The sequence below is a fragment of the Oncorhynchus keta genome, chromosome 22 (assembly GCF_023373465.1).
Source record: "Oncorhynchus keta strain PuntledgeMale-10-30-2019 chromosome 22, Oket_V2, whole genome shotgun sequence".
Lineage (NCBI taxonomy): Eukaryota > Metazoa > Chordata > Actinopteri > Salmoniformes > Salmonidae > Oncorhynchus > Oncorhynchus keta.
In genome coordinates, this window is record NC_068442.1 from 35,857,664 (window position 1) to 35,876,326 (window position 18,663).

General features: G+C 45.0%; 1 protein-coding gene across 7 annotated transcripts in view; it reads left to right on the top strand.

The window, feature by feature from the left end:
* Nucleotides 1-18,663, top strand: part of LOC118373937 (protein strawberry notch homolog 2-like) — a 128,382-nt gene that overhangs the window by 65,413 nt on the left and 44,306 nt on the right. The window contains exon 1 of one of the 7 annotated variants that reach the window (XM_035760263.2): nt 6,875-7,228. The exons of the other annotated variants lie outside the window; for them this stretch is intronic. Coding sequence (XP_035616156.1) covers nt 7,166-7,228 — 63 coding nt within the window. The 5' untranslated portion in view covers nt 6,875-7,165. Of the gene's footprint in view, nt 1-6,874; nt 7,229-18,663 lie in introns of those variants that run through there. 7 annotated transcript variants of the gene reach the window in all.

Here is an 18,663-nt window from a genome sequence, read left to right on the forward strand (position 1 = left end):
TGCTACTATCTATCTATCCGTCCACATGAAGGCTATCTATCTATCTATCTATCTATCTATCTATCTATCTATCTATCTATCTATCTATCTATCCACATGTCAATTGTGGTATTGGGTGTAGTTATAGTTGTTCTCCTAACATCTGCTGCCCTGAGTGCTGCCAGATTAAAATGTCAGAGGAGTCCCCTTCTGTTACTCAGGCAGAAACTGATTGGCTTTGTCAAGGCAGATGAAATGGGAGTGGGTATGCTTGCGTGCGGTGTATGTGAAGTGCCTTGGGTCTCCGTGTGCTCAGGATGGGAGGTGCACCCAGGCTCAGTAGAATGAGCTTGTTGTAAAAAGGCTTGACCTTTTCACATTTCAGACCGGTCAAACGATGCTGCACTCAGTAGGTGGAGATGTGAATTGAGCGGTGGAAAGTTTGTGGCTCTCTCTCTCTGTGTATTCATGCTCGCTCACATGCATGTTCACCTTAAATCAGAATGCATGTACAGTGCATTTGGAAAATATTCAGACCCCTTCCCTTTTCCACATTTTGTTACCTTATTTTGTTACCTTACAGCCTTACTCTAAAATGTATTTAAAAAAAATAGTTTTACTCCTCAATCTACACACAGTACCCTATAATGACAAAGCAAGAATAGGTTTTTAAAAATGCTTGCAAATCTATTAATAATGTTAAAAAAAATACCTTACTGACATAAGTATTCAGACCCTTTGCCATGGGACTCGAAATTGAGCTCCTGTTTCCATTGAAATATTTACGTTTTTTAGCAAGGCAAGTCAGTTAAGAACAAATTCTTAATTACAATGACGGCCTACAGTGGGTTAACTGCCTTGTTCAGGGGCAGAGCGACAGATTTTTACCTCTTCAGCTCGGGTATTCGATCCAGCAACCTTTCGGTTACTGGCCCAACGCTCTAACCACTAAGGCTACATGCCGCCCCCGATCATCCTTGAGATGTTTCTACAACTTGATTGGAGTCCATCTGTGGTAAATTCAATTGATTGGACATGATTTGGAAAGGCACATATCTGTCTATATAACGTCCCACAGTTGATAGTGCATGTCAGAGAAAAACCAAGGCATGATGTCGAAGGAATTGGCAGGAGATGTGGTGCACTAATGAAGCTCCGAGACAGGATTGTGTCATGGCACAGATCTGGAAAAAGGTACGAAAAAATGTCTGCTGCATTGAAGGTCCCCAAGAACAGAGTTCCTCTGTGGAGATGGGAGAACCTTCCTGAAGGACAACCATCTCTGCAGCACTCCACCAATCAGGCCTTTGTGGTAGAGTGGCCAGAAGGAAGCCACTCCTCAGTAAAAGGCACATGACAGCCAGTTTGGAGTTTGCCAAAAGGCACCTAAAGGACTCAGACCATGAGAAACAAGATTCTCTGGTCTGATGAAACTAAGATTGATCTCTTTGGCCTGAATGCCAAGCGTCACATCTGGAGGAAACTGGCACCATCCCTACGGTGAAGAATGGTAGTGGCAGCATCATGCTGTGAGGATATTTATCAGCGGCAGGAACTAGGAGACTAGTCAGGATTGAGAGAAACGTAACGGAGCAAAGTACAGGGAGATTCCTTGATTTAAAACCTGCTCCAGAGCGCTCAAAACATCAGACTGGGGCGAAGGTTCACCTTCCAATGGGACAATAACCCTAAGCACACAGCCAAGACAACGCAGGAGTGACTTCGGGACTAGTCTCTGAATGTCCTTGAGTGGCCCAGACAGAGCTTGGACTTGAACCCGATCAAACACCTCTGGAGAGGCCTGAAGATAGCTGTGCAGCAACGTTCCCCATCCAACCTGACAGAGCTAGAGAGGATCTGCAGAGAAGAATGGAAAAAACTCCCCAAATATAGGTGTGCCAAGATTGTAGCATCATAACCAAGGAGAATCTAGGCTGTAATCGCTGCCAAAGGTGTTTCAACAAGGTACTGAGTAAAGGGTTTGAATACTTAATAATATATGCCATATACTTAAGTAATATTCATTTCATATTATAATTTTTTTTGTTAATACATTTACAAAAAAATATTTTTTAGAATAAGGCTGTAACGTGATAAGGTCAAGCAAGGGGTCTGAATAATTTTCGAATGCACTCTAAACCCATGGCTAGTATTCTTGCTAGAGAGAGTCGTTTCTGTGGCTTTATGCTAGTATGTTGTCACCGCATTTAGACATTTAGCCACAGAAGGCTTGCAGCATGCACCCACTGAGGATCTGGGTCACGGGCTCTGTCTGATCTGTCCACACAGATCATCTGATTTGCTGTGCTGTGTACCATGGTTCAGGGAAAATAAGAGAAATGCTGCCCTGCTTACTGGAAGAAGAATCATAGGAGAGCACTTTTTCTAACCACTCTCACCAGTAAGCCCCAGTTAGAGTGAGGAATATATCCGCCGCACACATATTCAATGCTGAGTACACTCTGATACTCACACACACACACACACACACGGTGCACATACCCTTTCCAACTTCCTGATTGTCCCATGGAGTGTCAGGCTGTCTTTGTTAGATCACACATCTCTGTATGTTTGAACAGACCCATTCTGCCTCCCCACCCCCTCCTGTTAGTTTTTCCCCACATTTGTCACCTGCACAGGATACAGCAGGTGTAAAACAGTATAGTGTAATGCTTACTTGTGTGCTCTTTCCCAACAATGCAATAATAATAGTAATAATATAGATAAGAAACACATGAGAAATACCATAGGGAAAAAAAGACAAAATTGCTGGTGCTTGCAAGACGGCAACCATACCGTAATCCGCCATATTCTCCAAGGAGAAATGAAAGGCTTTAAAGGCCATGTTCAATTCTTCTGAAGCCCTGGATTGCAAAAGAAAGTGTCTGGATAATGTCCATTGACTTAACACCCTCAGGTTCTGTACTACCAAGTGAAAGCTTCCCCCGTGTTCTGTGTTTATTCTAACTGAATCAAGCTAAACGGCTTGTTTTATTGTCTCTGCTTGTTTTTTTGTTGCAGTAGAAAGCCCTACAGAAACGGAGCTGTTAGTTTAATAGTTAAGTCCATAAGTTCTGAAATGCAGGTTTTATACCGTACTTGTTTTGCAAAGACAGTTTTCTTTCTTCTCTAATTCACGTCACAAATTGCCTGTTGGATGGCCAACTAAGTTCAGTGGTTGCAATGGCGCTGTGAGGTAACCTACGCTGAGAGCTCTGTAAATATTGTATATTTTTGTGTTTTTTTTTGTTGCTATGTGGGTGTCTGACTGCTCTGGGGGTTGATCACTTACATCTTGAGGTCTTTATGCTGAGTTGCATAATTGGGATGACAAGTATATTTTTGGCTTATTGCTAGGTAGCTGGCTGTTTTGGATTCAAATTATGCAGCCCCGACTTTGTTTCATCTGTTCGGACAAATTGCAAGTACTGCATCTAGTGTCTAGAGATGGCAAAGAGGCTCAGGGACTGTTCTTAATCACTGCCAAAATGTGGTGGATTTTCGTGAGCTTTTCAGCAGCTGTGGCATCACCCAGGTGGGTGCTACATGTTTGGCAATAGAGAACCAGTATCTACGGAGGAGCTGGTCATGTGGAGGAACTGACCGTCGGAGAAGGAGATGTGGTGCACTAATGAAGCGCTCCAGGCTTGTTTGTCAGACTGTTTTTGTTTCTCACTGGCTGTACCATCGATGCCTCCTCTGCTGAAGGTACACTGCCTTTCCAATACAAACTGCCTCAACTTCCAGCCTTTCATCAAAAGCCCAATGGAGACATAACATCTTTATCTCTACCATCTCAATTTAAATGTTTGTTTTGCTTTTTATGCTCCTTGAGATAATTTTGTGTCATGAAAAGAGCAAAACAAGTTCAATACATTTTTATTATTACCTCTATACCAGGAAGTTATTGTAACAAATTGATTGCTACAGGTAGTCCTCCAATTGTGGGCATACAGCTAGCCTCGCAATTTGTGGGAAAGCAACATTTTGTGCTTCTGATGTTGCTTTTTAATGTTTAACACTCTGGTTCTGTCTCAGCAACAGATATAGCTTCTTCTTTTTCAACAGCAGCAGCAGCAGCCCCTGCCGCCACAGTTACTCTATTGTCCTGGGTTTGACACAGAGGGGAGAGATGACACTGCCGGCTTGAAAGAGGCAGCCTATCAGTGACTCATCCTTGCCAATGTCCCAATAGCTCAGTGACCGTTACAGGCCTGAGGATTCCCACAATCTCCCTCATGACACCACCCAGAGGCGCCACTCAGTCTGTCGGTCTCCATTTTGGACCAGACTAGCCCAGTGGAGGGGGGCAACACGGTGCCCCATCTCTGTTCCTGTTTGCAGAGGGCAGTGGCCCTGCACCATCCCTCTGCCAGGAAGGAAGATGTGATTGTTTCACATTCATCATTTCTTAAAGGAAATCAGGAGCTACAGTGCCTTCAGAAAGTATTCACACGCCTGGACTTTTTCACACATTTTGTGTTAAAGTGGAATTAAAATTGATTTGTAATTTTTGGTCAATGATCTGCTCAAAATACACAGTCAAAGTGGAAGAAAAATTCTAACATTTATTACAAATTATGGAAAAATATAACACCAATATATTGATTAGATAAGTTTTCAACCCCATGAGTCAATACATGTTAGAAACATGTTTGGCAGCAATTACAGCTGAAAGTCTTTTGGAGTAAGTCTATTCATTTTGCGAACTTGGATTGTATAATATTAGCCTTTTTTTATTTTTTATTATTATTTTTCGAGCTCTGTCTAGTTGGTTGTTGATTATTGCTAGACCACTTGTGTTTTGTGTTCTTGTCCTACTGAAAGGTGAATTCGTCTCCCAGTGTCTGTTGACAAGCAGACTGAACCAGGTGCCTTGTTACAAACAGGATGTATGTTTTTTAATATTTTTATTCTGTACAGTCTTCTTCCTTTTCACTCTGTCATTTAGGTTAGTATTGTTGAGTAACTACAATGTTGATGATCCATTCTCAGTTCTCTCATATCACAATAATTAAACTCAGTAACTGTTTTATAAAATCACCATCAGCCTCTTAGTGAAATCCAGAAGCATTTTCCTTCTTCTCCGGTAACTGAGTTAGGAAGGACTCCTGTATCTTTGTAGTGACTGGGTGTATTTCTACACCATCCAAAGCCTAATGATTAACTACCATGATCAAAGAGATATTCAGCATCTGATTTAAACATTTTTACACCTCTATCAATTGGTGACCTTTTTTGCGAGGCTTTGGAAAACCTCCCTGGTCTTTGTGGTTGAATCTGTGTTTAAAATGTGCTACTCTGTTGAGGGACCTTACAATTATCTGTGTGTTTGGGGTACAGAGATGGGGTGGTCGTTCAAAAATCATGTTTACCACTACTATTGAACACAGAATGAGTCCATGTAACTTATGTGACTTGTTAAGCACATTTGTACTCCTGAACTTATTTAGGCTTGCCATAACAAAGAGGTTGAATACTTATTGACTCAAAACATTTAAACTTTAAATGTTTTATTCATAAATTTCTAAAAGCAAAATTCCACTTTGACATCATTGGGTATTGTGTGTAAGCTAGTTATGCAAAATCTCAATTTAATTTCAGGCTGTAACAGAACAAAATGTGGAAAAAGTAGTGGTGTGAGTACTTTCTGAAGGCACTTTCTTTTTAGTACGAGCCGATTTCTTTCATCTCTGTCTTATCATTCTAATTTATCAGTAGCCCTTCCCCCAGGTGTTTTGCCAATCACAGCCTTGTTTTCCAATAGCAGAGATGTCAGTTATGATGGATTGTGTCAGTTTATTTGTTTTATTTCACCTTTATTTAATCGGGTAGGCAAGTTGAGAACAAGTTCTCATTTACAACTGCGACCTGGCCAAGATAAAGCAAAGCAGTTTGACACATACAACAACACAGAGTTACACATGGAGTAAAACAAACATACAGTCAATAATACAGTAGAAAAATGAGTCTATATACAGTGTAAGCAAATGAGGTGAGATAAGGGAGGTAAAGGCAAAAAAGGCCATGGTGGCGAAGTAAATACAATATAGCAAGTAAAAAATAAACACTGGAATGGTAGATTTGCAGTGGAAGAATGTGCAAAGTAGTGCCCATAGTGGTGTCCATAGTGCATCTGTGCAGGACTCGGGATGGGTTCAGAGGTGGAGAAGACATCAGCTGTTGAAGGGCCTTCCATCATATCAGTGTAATTCATTGTAATCTCTTTACCGTATACATTGTTTTTGATTGCATATAGATCCTGTCATTTTTCAGTTTGTATCACAGATAGGCCTATGGTGTAAGTTATGGTGACTTATATATTAGATAGACTCGCTCGTTGTCTGTGTCTTTACACATGAGATATCAAAACTTCCCCCAGTATTTCTGAACCATGTAGCTACATGGACTGTCAGTGTGGAACAGGTGCTTTGACAGCTTGGAATGACCTCTCCGTCTACTGTAGCACAACACTGATCAGTGACTGCCCATTCCATTAGCTCTTTAATTAGTTTGACTTCTCAGCTCAGCAAAACTCAACCATTAGAAGTTCAGATAATTTCCACTTCAAGTAGCAGCAGTAGCAGCCTTGAAATTGAGCCTAATCTGTCAGGCAGACTGAAAATAAGTCTACCAACCTCTAAATATAATAATCATTAAATGCTAATCCCACACCATTAAACACAGCCGTAAGCAGCGGCTCAGGAGCCACTAAAGAGGACCCAGCACGCAGCAATGTTTACTCTACCAATGCGGTTGAGTTACACCATGTACAGTAAAATGAGCTTGACTGCCAGTAACTCTAGTCACTTACCAACAAAAGCATCATTTCCTGAAAGCTCCTCCTCCTGCTCCCCTCCCCTTTGCTCTCTCCCCAGCACCTTAGAGCATTGAGGAACTAGACTACAATCAATATGACTAAACCTCTATGCAAATACCTGTCAGTCCAGCCGAAGCAGGAAATGTGTGTGTTTTAGGGCAGTGTTTTCTGCCCAGAACTTACCTGTAGTCTGCGTTGTTCAAATGTGTGTGTTGGGTGTTCTGAGGAGCTGGTAGGGCCATATGCTATTGGGAAACATTACAGCTGTGAGGTGTTTCCACAGCTCCAGCACATGGAACGATCTGTCGTTGTAACGGAAAGGTGAATTAGGGGTGTGTGGTCTTTCCGCCCAAAGCTTTTGGACTCATGTCTTCTATTCTGCCGCTTTGGACTAAACTTCATTCACAGTTGGGACGACCTCTTCCCAAGGTAAGGTTGGTCATCAGTTCTTTATGTTGAAGTGTGTAAAACAGGAGCTCTGTGTCTAGGGTGAACAATAATGTATAGATGTTTGCGGGATGGCTGTTTTCATTTCTTTTTTTCTTTTTTTACCGATGTGTTCGTTTGAAACTGACTGTCGCCTAGGTAATGGAGAATAAGTAGGTTAGGTGTTATCTGGTGGACTGATTTGGTTATTTATTTGTTTGCTTTCTGGAATGGGTTATTATTTAATGTTCTTCCTTCTCCTTACACCTCCTTGCTAGAATAGAAATCGTCAGTACACCTAGGCCTCACCTCTTCTGCCTAGCTTGCATTATGGCCTCCTCTGACCTATGTAGAATTAACTCAAGTTGGGTTAAGTTCAGACATGTATAGCCTAGGCTACTGGTCTATCAATAACTACTAATTACATGTTCATGTCAACAACAAAAAATCTGCTGCACATTCTCTTCTTCACTCTTAGACATTGGACTGCGTTATATTCAATATGCTATTATAAATAAATAGATGATTATTGAATGAATATTATATCAAGCATATTGGTGGTTTTGGAGTTTGTTCTGTTTCACATGGCTTCCTATGCTGCTCGTCCCTGTTGGTGTCTGCCAATCACGATAAACGCTGTCTGGACCACAGCCTTCCAGTAAGTCCTAGAACCTGATAGCTGCGCATGACCACCATACATACAGCAGAAGTGCCATGCTCTCTCCTCATCTCTCTATTCCAAGTATAGAGGACAGAACACAGTCATACATTCTCTGAATGTTTTTTGTTCTAAATGAATCTGGAATGTATACGATTCATGTTCATTCATCTAATCACATGATTTGGCTGCAAGGTTGATATTATCAACAAATTCAGTGCTTTCATCACAATGCCCATTTTTACAGTTGAATCCGTGCGTCATGCAGTCTGTGTCATGCTCTTTCATTGACGTCCAATGTACGCAGACAGACGGTATTTCTTCCAACAAGTGAATGTAGAGTCCACTGTAATACTTTCCCGGTCCAGAGGTGGTGTGCGTGTGTGTGTGTTTCTCCGTCTTGTCATGTCCACTGCAGATACAAGGGAGTCAGCACTATTTTAGGCCCGGAGTGGCAACAAGGCATGTTTTACTGGAACTGGGAGAGAGGGAGGTTAACTGAGTTCATGGGCTTCTGGTGTTGGAGTGCCAGTGTGTGGGGTGGGATTTTAGAGGGAGCTTTTTTTCTTAAGCCAATTCCATTCCAAATCAAAAGAGAAACTGGCATTAAAAGTGATATGTCATTGTAATTTGGTTAAAACCAGGGGTTGGAAGCACAATTATTTTCCAATTGTTTCATTCTGAACAGAACCACACATTATTTTGCATTCCATTCCACTGTTCTAACCAGCAAAATAAAGTTCCGAACCGGTCTGAACCAAACAACTGTTTATCGTTCCTTTCTGTTCCTTTTAAAACCTCTGAATTAATTTTATTTTTACATTTAACTCAACAGTAAATTACTTCACCAATGGATAGAGCAGCTTGCTATTGAGTGGGCAAGCTATATACATGCATTGGACAGACAAGTAGGGTGCAACATGCGACTGAAATTCTGCAGGTGAGGAGAGTGCTGGGCATGAAGCACTGGGTATTGTTGTTATGACATGCATTATCTGAATTAGGCTCACAAAATTATACCTACAGAGGAGCAGCTTCTATGGAGGAACTTTGAATGTCTTTGAAATTCAGAGTTGTCGTAACTAACGTTGAACAAGAGCTAGCCCTTGACCATGACTCTCAGTTCCATTACATTACACATAATGCCGCCGAGAGTTTTAAAGAGCTAAACCAGAGCTAGCAACAAGCTAGCGAGCTAGCAAACAAGCTTGTGTGTGCAGGGCGGCACCAGAATTAAAATAAAAAACATGTCTTACCTTTTGGACTTAATAAATCCAATGTCAAACATGATAACTATAGAATACTTAACCAGCATTGAAAAAGTGAATCCATTGTTCTCTAATTCATTTCTGAATCATGCATGTAATGTCAGTAGCTACAAATCAAATAATCAAATAAAATGTTATTTGTCACATACACATGGTTAGCAGATGTTAATGCGAGTGTTGCGAAATGCTTGTGCTTCTAGTTCCGACAATGCATTAATAACCAACAAGTAATCTAGCTAACAATTCCAAAACTACTACCTTATAGACACAAGTGTAAGGGGATAAAGAATATGTACATAAAGATATATGAATGAGTGATGGTACAGAGCGGCAAAGGCAAGATACAGTAGATGGTATTGAGTGCAGTATATACATATGAGATGAGTATGTAAACAAAGTGGCATAGTTAAAGTGGCTAGTGATACATGTATTACATAAAGATGCAGTAGATGATATAGAGTACAGTATATACATATACATATGAGATGAATAATGTAGGGTATGTAACATTATATTAGGTAGCATTGTTTAAAGTGGCTAGTGATATATTTTACATTATTTCCCATCAATTCCCATTATTAAAGTGGCTGGAGATGAGTCAGTGTGTTGGCAGCAGCCACTCAATGTTAGTGGTGGCTGTTTAACAGTCTGATGGTCTTGAGATAGAAGCTGTTTTTCAGTCTCTCGGTCCCAGCTTTGATGCACCTGTACTGACCTCGCCTTCTGTATGATAGCGGGGTGAACAGGCAGTGGCTCGGGTGGTTGTTGTCCTTGATGATCTTTATGTGCCTTCCTGTGACATCGGGTGGTGTAGGTGTCCTGGAGGGCAGGTAGTTTGCCCCCGGTGATGCGTTGTGCAGACCTCACTACCCTCTGGAGAGCCTTACGGTTGTGGGCAGAGCAGTTGCCGTACCAGGCGGTGATACAGCCCGACATGATGCTCTCGATTGTGCATCTGTAGAAGTTTGTGAGTGCTTTAGGTGACAAGCCGAATTTCTTCAGCCTCCTGAGGTTAAAGAGGCGCTGCTGCGCCTTCTTCACGATGCTGTCTGTGTGGATGGACCAATTCAGTTTGTCTGTGATGTGTACGCCGAGGAACTTAAAACTTACTACCCTTTCCACTACTGTTCCATCGATGTGGATAGGGGGGTGTTCCCTCTGCTGTTTCCTGAAGTCCACAATCATCTCCTTAGTTTTGTTGATGTTGAGTGTGAGGTTATTTTCCTGACACCACACTCCGAGGGCCCTCACCTCCTCCCTGTAGTCGATGAACAGCATTCTCACATAGGTATTCCTCTTGTCCAGATGGGTTAGGGCAGTGTGCGGTGTGGTTGAGATTGCATCGTCTGTGGACCTATTTGGGCGGTAAGCAAATTGGAGTGGGTCTAGGGTGTCAGGTAGGGTGGAGGTGATATGGTCCTTGACTAGTCTCTCAAAGCACTTCATGGTGACGGAAGTGAGTGCTTCGGGGCGGTAGTCGTTTAGCTCAGTTACCTTAGCTTTCTTGGGAACAGGAACAATGGTGGCCCTCTTGAAGCATACAATAGCATACAATGCATGCTTCAAGGGGAGTGGCAGGTAGCCTACACACACACAGTGGCAAATATGTTCAGCTGGTAGGCAGGCAGCCACTGGAAGTAGTTTGAGTGACAGTGAGGGCTTTGCGTATGTGCATTGTTCCGTTTTTTGTGGGACTAGAAGAAAATGCCCGGAATGTAAAACAACGTTATTAACCGGTTCCCATGCTTTTAAATTAATGGTTCTCTTCCAGAACATTGAAGATCACTTTCATTCTCGGTTCTGGTTCTGTTCCTTGAAAATTTGCTTTTGTTTTTCTGTTTTCTTTTATTTGTTCCCTTGAACGGGTCCTAACCCTGGTCAAAATTGAAAAGATTTTTGGATTTAATTTATTTTTGCCTATTTAGTGTGTCTATAATATGGATATTGACATTGTAAGTGTTGTGGAGTGTGATGCAATCTTATCTGACGTCAGCACCCTGATGAATCCATTTCCCTTAAACCATGAGAATGCAGGCTCACATCTGCCCCTACCCCAAAACACACACACACAACTGCACGCACACAATATCAACTTGACCGGTTTTGTTTCCTCTTAGGTGTGTGTTGCTTTTATTTGTTCTGATTCCTGAGTCACACGTGGTGCTGGTTTACGGTAAGCTTCAGAATCCCACCCTCTTTGTTTTTCAGAGACAATGGGTGCATCTCAATACTCCTTTCTGTCATCTGCACTGTTCTGAAGAAAGAAAGAAAGAAAGAAAGATAGAAAAATGGGTGTAAGTGATATGAATATTCACCATTAAAAAAAGTGATATCACCTGTCTAGTTCTTTCACAGTGCAGATTTCGATAAAGAAAGAAAGCAGGAGAGGAAGCGACATTATACTATTGACCTGCTCCCAGTGTGTGTCAGCTGCTCTCCACCCAGCCCTTCTGTACTTCCTATTGGCAGAGAGATCACTGGGGCCCATGACTGCTGGCCTCCTATTGGGCTAACCCTCTTCCCTATCGGGTGACTAGCTTATTCAGATTTCTTATTAAAGCTGACTAAGTTGACTGTGAGCTCATTGTTGCGGGGAAGAAGAGAGGTGTTCCGTGTAAGAGAATTGAGCATTGCGTAACATTCAGATATAAATTTGCTGTTTACACCATACATTATTCTCTCGTGTGTAGAACAGACATTTCTACATTACATTTCTCTTATCTTAACGTTGTACCTGCATTTTATGGTGGTGCTGCTGTTGGAGAAAGAGGATCGTTGTGCCCTACTACCCCTCCACAGCCTGAGAGAGTCTCGTTCTCTCCCTGCCAACCCAGAACAGACACAGCCATCACAGCAGGCCTCATAGCCAACTGGATATTTTTTTAATCATTCAAATATGATAGCCTGCTATGGCATCCTTTTATTATTGAAAAGTGTGCAAGCATTGGACAGTTCCAGAGGCCAGCTTCCCTTCTTTCCTGTCGCTGGGCAGGACGTAAAGGCCTCTGTGGGTATCTCTGTACAGCATGTTAGGTGATGTGGGTAACAGACTGCCTGGGATAAAATCATCCAGACCGCTCCGTGGCCCCAGGCCATCCGTCAGGCTCTGGTGACAGCAGTAGGTACTGGGTTCCATACAGGGACCGCGTGACCCACACAGGCCCCTGGAGATAGGTGGGGCTTCCTCCTCCTGCCGTCACTCCTACACAACAGTTGCTGACCCCGGGCCCAGACAGACACTGATTTTAAGGTGTGTTTTACATCCCCTACCTGGAATTGAAAGGTTAGGATTGGGGGAGGGTAAGTTGTTTCCACACAAGCTACTGCTGTTGGGAGTGTTTCAACCAGCTGTGTTGGCATCCGGCACTGTGGACAGTGATGTCATCAAATTGAGTCCACACGGGCTGGCATATTGTAACTTTACAGAACTACTTGACTCCTGACCTAATGCCATGGGATTTAAAAGAGCCATGATTGGAGAAAGGCTGTACAGTTGATTGACTTTTTAATAAACCACACAGCAGTGGAGAGGAAAGAAGGAAGTCTGTTAAAAACACGAGCTACAGCAAATGTTGGGTTGAAAAACATCCAAACAAAACATCACAATGAGAGTTTGTTGTCTTGAGACGTACTGGATGTCTGTGTGACTCTCCACTTCCTGGGCTGGCTGAGTAGAGGGGGATTCCCTGGCTGCCTCGTCAGCTTCTTTGGAGGAGCAGGAAGAAGAAGTGGTGATGGTTAGGGTTTCAGGAAGTCTGCTTATTCCCTCTGGGGAGGAGGAGGAGGAAGAAGAAGAAGAAGAAGAAGAAGTGGTGGTGGTTAGGGTTTCAGGAAGTCTGCTTATTCCCTCTGGGGAGGAGGAAGAAGAAGAAGAAGAAGAAGAAGTGGTGGTTAGGGTTTCAGGAAGTCTGCTTATTCCCTCTGGGGAGGAGGAGGAGGAAGAGGAAGAAGCAGTGGTGGTGGTTAGGGTTTCAGGAAGTCTGCTTATTCCCTCTGGGGAGGAGGAGGAGGAGGAAGAAGAAGTGGTGGTGGTTAGGGTTTCAGGAAGTCTGCTTATTCCCTCTGGGGAGGAGGAGGAGGAAGAAGAAGAAGAAGAAGAAGAAGAAGAAGAAGAAGAAGAAGAAGAAGAAGAAGAAGAAGAAGAAGAAGAAGAAGAAGAAGAAGAAGAAGAAGAAGAAGAAGAAGAAGAAGAAGAAGTGGTGTTTAGGGTTTCTGGAAGTCTGCTTATTCCCTCTGGGGAGGAGGAGCAGCAGGAAGAAGAAGTGGTGATGGTTAGGTTTTCAGGAAGTCTGCTTATTCCCTCTGGGGAGGAGGAAGAAGAAGAAGAAGAAGAAGTGGTGGTTAGGGTTTCAGGAAGTCTGCTTATTCCCTCTGGGGAGGAGGAGCAGGAAGAAGAAGTGGTGATGGTTAGGTTTTCAGGAAGTCTGCTTATTCCCTCTGGGGAGGAGGAAGAAGAAGAAGAAGAAGAAGAAGTGGTGGTTAGGGTTTCAGGAAGTCTGCTTATTCCCTCTGGGGAGGAGGAGGAGGAGGAGGAAGAAGAAGTGGTGGTGGTTAGGGTTTCAGGAAGTCTGCTTATTCCCTCTGGGGAGGAAGAAGAAGAAGAAGAAGAAGAAGAAGAAGTGGTGTTTAGGGTTTCTGGAAGTCTGCTTATTCCCTCTGGGGAGGAGGAGCAGGAAGAAGAAGTGGTGGTTAGGGTTTCAGGAAGTCTGCTTATTCCCTCTGGGGAGGAGGAGGAGGAGGAGGAAGAAGAAGTGGTGGTGGTTAGGGTTTCAGGAAGTCTGCTTATTCCCTCTGGGGAGGAGGAGGAGGAGGAGGAGAAGGAGGAAGAAGAAGAAGAAGAAGAAAAAGTGGTGGTTAGGGTTTCAGGAAGTCTGCTTATTCCCTCTGGGGAGGAGGAGGAGGAGGAAGAAGAAGTGGTGGTGGTTAGGGTTTCAGGAAGTCTGCGTATTCCCTCTGGGGAGGAGGAGGAGGAAGAAGAAGTGGTGGTGGTGGTTAGGGTTTCAGGAAGTCTGCTTATTCCCTCTGGGGAGGAGGAGGAGGAGGAAGAAGAAGTGGTGGTGGTGGTTAGGGTTTCAGGAAGTCTGCTTATTCCCTCTGGGGAGGAGGAGGAGGAGGAGGAAGAAGAAGTGGTGGTGGTGGTTAGGGTTTCAGGAAGTCTGCTTATTCCCTCTGGGGAGGAGGAGGAGGAGGAGGAGGAGGAAGAAGAAGTAGTGGTGGTGGTTAGGGTTTCAGGAAGTCTGCTTATTCCCTCTGGGGAGGAGGAGGAGGAGGAAGGAGGAAGAAGTGGTGGTGGTTAGGGTTTCAGGAAGTCTGCTTATTCCCTCTGGGGAGGAGGAGGAGGAAGAAGGAAGTGGTGGTTAGGGTTTCAGGAAGTCTGCATATTTCCTCTGGGGAGGATGAGGAGGAGGATAGGAAGAAGGAAGAAGTGGTGGTTAGGGTTTCAGGAAGTCTGCATATTTCCTCTGGGGAGGATGAGGAAGAAGGAAGAAGTGGTGGTTAGGGTTTCAGGAAGTCTGCTTATTCCCTCTGGGGAGGAGGAGGAGGAGGAAGGAGGAAGAAGTGGTGGTTAGGGTTTCAGGAAGTCTGCATATTTCCTCTGGGGAGGATGAGGAGGAGGAAGAAGGAATAAGTGTTGGTTAGGGTTTCAGGAAGTCTTCTTATTCCCTCTGGGGAGGAGGAGGAGGAGGAAGAAGAAGTGGTGGTGGTTAGGGTTTCAGGAAGTCTGCTTATTCCCTCTGGGGAGGGGGAGGAGGAAGAAGAAGTGGTGGTGGTGGTGGTTAGGGTTTCAGGAAGTCTGCTTATTCCCTCTGGGGAGGAGGAGGAGGAAGAAGAAGAAGTGGTGGTGGTGGTTAGGGTTTCAGGAAGTCTGCTTATTCCCTCTGGGGAGGAGGAGGAGGAGGAAGAAGAAGTGGTGGTGGTGGTTAGGGTTTCAGGAAGTCTGCTTATTCCCTCTGGGGAGGAGGAGGAGGAGGAAGAAGAAGTGGTGGTGGTGGTTAGGGTTTCAGGAAGTCTGCTTATTCCCTCTGGGGAGGAGGAAGAAGAAGAAGTGGTGGTGGTTAGGGTTTCAGGAAGTCTGCTTATTCCCTCTGGGGAGGAGGAGGAGGAAGAAGAAGTAGTGGTGGTGGTTAGGGTTTCAGGAAGTCTGCTTATTCCCTCTGGGGAGGAGGAGGAGGAGGAGGAGGAAGAAGGAAGTGGTGGTTAGGGTTTCAGTAAATCTGCTTATTCCCTCTGGGGAGGAGGAGGAGGAGGAGGAAGGAGGAAGAAGTGGTGGTTAGGGTTTCAGGAAGTCTGCTTATTCCCTCTGGGGAGGAGGAGGAGGAAGAAGGAAGTGGTGGTTAGGGTTTCAGGAAGTCTGCATATTTCCTCTGGGGAGGATGAGGAGGAGGACGAGGAAGAAGGAAGAAGTGGTGGTTAGGGTTTCAGGAAGTCTGCATATTTCCTCTGAGGAGGATGAGGAAGAAGGAAGAAGTGGTGGTTAGGGTTTCAGGAAGTCTGCTTATTCCCTCTGGGGAGGAGGAGGAGGAGGAAGGTGGAAGAAGTGGTGGTTAGGGTTTCAGGAAGTCTGCATATTTCCTCCGGGGAGGATGAGGAGGAGGAAGAAGGAAGAAGTGGTGGTGGTTAGGGTTTCAGGAAGTCTGCTTATTCCCTCTGGGGAGGAGGAGGAGGAGGAAGAAGTAGGAAGAAGTGGTGGTTAGGGTTTCAGGGAATTTGCTTATTCCCTCTGGGGAGGAGGAGGAGGAAGAAGAAGAAGTGGTGGTTAGGGTTTCAGGAAGTCTGCTTATTCCCTCTGGGGAGGAGGTGGAAGAAGAAGATGTGGTGGTTAGGGTTTCAGGAAGTCTGCTTATTCCCTCTGGGGAGGAGGAGGAGGAAGAAGAAGAAGTGGTGGTGGTGGTTAGGGTTTCAGGAAGTCTGCTTATTCCCTCTGGAGAGGAGGAGGAGGAGGAAGAAGGGAGAAGTGGTGGTTAGGGTTTCAGGAAGTCTGCTTTTTCCCTCTGGGGAGGAGGAAGAAGAAGGAAGAAGTGGTGGTTAGGGTTTCAGGAAGTCTGCTTATTCCCTCTGGGGAGGAGGAGGAGGAGGAAGAAGGAAGAAGTGGTGGTTAGGGTTTCAGGAAGTCTGCTTATTCCCTCTGGGGAGGAGGAGGAGGAAGAAGAAGGAAGAAGTGGTGGTTAGGGTTTCAGGAAGTCTGCTTATTCCCTCTGGGGAGGAGGAGGAGGAGGAGGAAGTGGTGGTCATGGCTTCAGGAAGTCTGCTTATTTCCTCTGGGGAGGAGGAAGAAGGAAGAAGTGGTGGTTATAGGGTTTCAGGAAGTCTGCTTATTCCCTCTGGGGAGGAGGAGGAGGAAGTAGAAGGAAGAAATGGTGGTTAGGGTTTCAGGAAGTCTGCTTATTCCCTCTGGGGAGGAGGAGGAAGAAGGAAGAGTGGTGTTTAGGGTTTCAGGAAGTCTGCTTATTCCCTCTGGGGAGGAGGAGGAGGAGAAGGAAGAAGTGGTGGTTAGGGTTTCAGGAAGTCTGCTTATTCCCTCTGGGGAGGAGGAGGAGGAGGAGGAAGAAGTGGTGGTTAGGGTTTCAGGAAGTCTGCTTATTTCCTCTGGGGAGGAGGAGGAGGAAGAAGGAAGTGGTGGTTTGGGTTTCAGGAAGTCTGCTTATTCCCTCTGGGGAGGAGGAGGAGGAGGAAGAAGAAGAACTGGTGGTTAGGCTTTCAGGAAGTTTGCTTATTCCCTCTGGGGTGGGGGGGTGAGGAATAAGTGGTGGTTAGGGCTTCAGGACGTCTGCTTTTTCCCCCTGGGGTGGGGGGGTGAGGAAGAAGTGGTGGTTAGGGTTTCAGGAAGTCTGCATTTTTCCCCCTGGGGTGGGGGGGTGAGGAAGAAGTGGTGGTTAGGGCTTCAGGAAGTCTGCTTTTTCCCTCTGGGGTGGGTTGGGGGTGAGGAATAAGTGGTGGTTAGGGCTTCAGGACGTCTGCTTATTCCCCCTTGTGTGGGGGGGGATACAAACCTAGGATCAGCTTACCCACACCACCAAATAAAAACCTTTACTATTAGTGGATAAAATGTCAAACTGACCTAAGATGATTGTAAAACGGGCAACTTCATCCGGGAGCTGAAATGGGCCAGAGAGAAACACTATTGTATATTACGACTTCCTGAAAAGATAGACATACCTTCTAGAGCTGAACCGAGAAGAGCCATGCCTTCTACAGTTGCTGAACAATGACCAGCCTCATGTCTTATCACAACCCTGCTATGTAAAGCTACTATCATTATTTTAATTATATTGGGATTTTTTTTTTTTGTGTGTGTGTGTGTGTGTCTCTCTCTCTCTCTCTCTGTGGTCACATCCAGGGGGTTGTATCATGTGATTGAAGAATTGTGGAAAGGAGGCCTACAGGTGCTGTATATATGGGCTTGAATGTGGTTTTCCTCTCTGTGTGGGTCAGGATGATGAGAATGCTGGGTTAAGCACTAAAACAGGAGAACGTGAAGTGTAAGAGGAACCTGTGAAGGACTGGCTTTGTGTGGTGACTTGAGGACTGACCCACAAACTGGGAACTAGCCGACCAACACGCAGCTCTGCCGTTTCATAAATGAACGCACAACTTGTCCTGGATTTTCACTTTGAAATCCTTTTCTCTCACAAAGGCCATACACTGTCTGCTACCACTCACTCTCTCACACACACACACGCATGAGATGTGCATGCACGGACACACACCACTCACTCTCTCTCACACACACACACACGCATGAGATGTGCATGCACGGACACACACCACTCATTCTCTCACACACACACGCATGAGATGTGCATGCACGGACACACACCACTCACTCTCTCACACACACACACACACACGCATGAGATGTGCATGCACGGATACACACCACTCACTCTCTCACACACACACGCATGAGATGTGCATGCACGGACACACACCACTCACTCTCTCACACACACACACACACACGCATGAGATGTGCATGCACGGACACACACCACTCACTCTCTCACACACACACACACACACACACGCATGAGATGTGCATGCACGGACACACACCACTCACTCTCTCACACACACACACGCATGAGATGTGCATGCACGGACAATCACCACTCACTCTCTCACACACACACGCATGAGATGTGCATGCACTGACACACACCACTCACTCTCTCACACACACACGCATGAGATGTGCATGCACGGACACACACCACTCACTCTCTCACACACACACACACGCATGAGATGTGCATGCACGGACACACACCACTCACTCTCTCACACACACACACACACACACACGCATGAGATGTGCATGCACGGACACACACCACTCACTCTCTCACACACACACACGCATGAGATGTGCATGCACGGACAATCACCACTCACTCTCTCACACACACACGCATGAGATGTGCATGCACGGACACACACCACTCACTCTCTCACACACACACGCATGAGATGTGCATGCACGGACACACACCACTCACTCTCTCTCTCACACA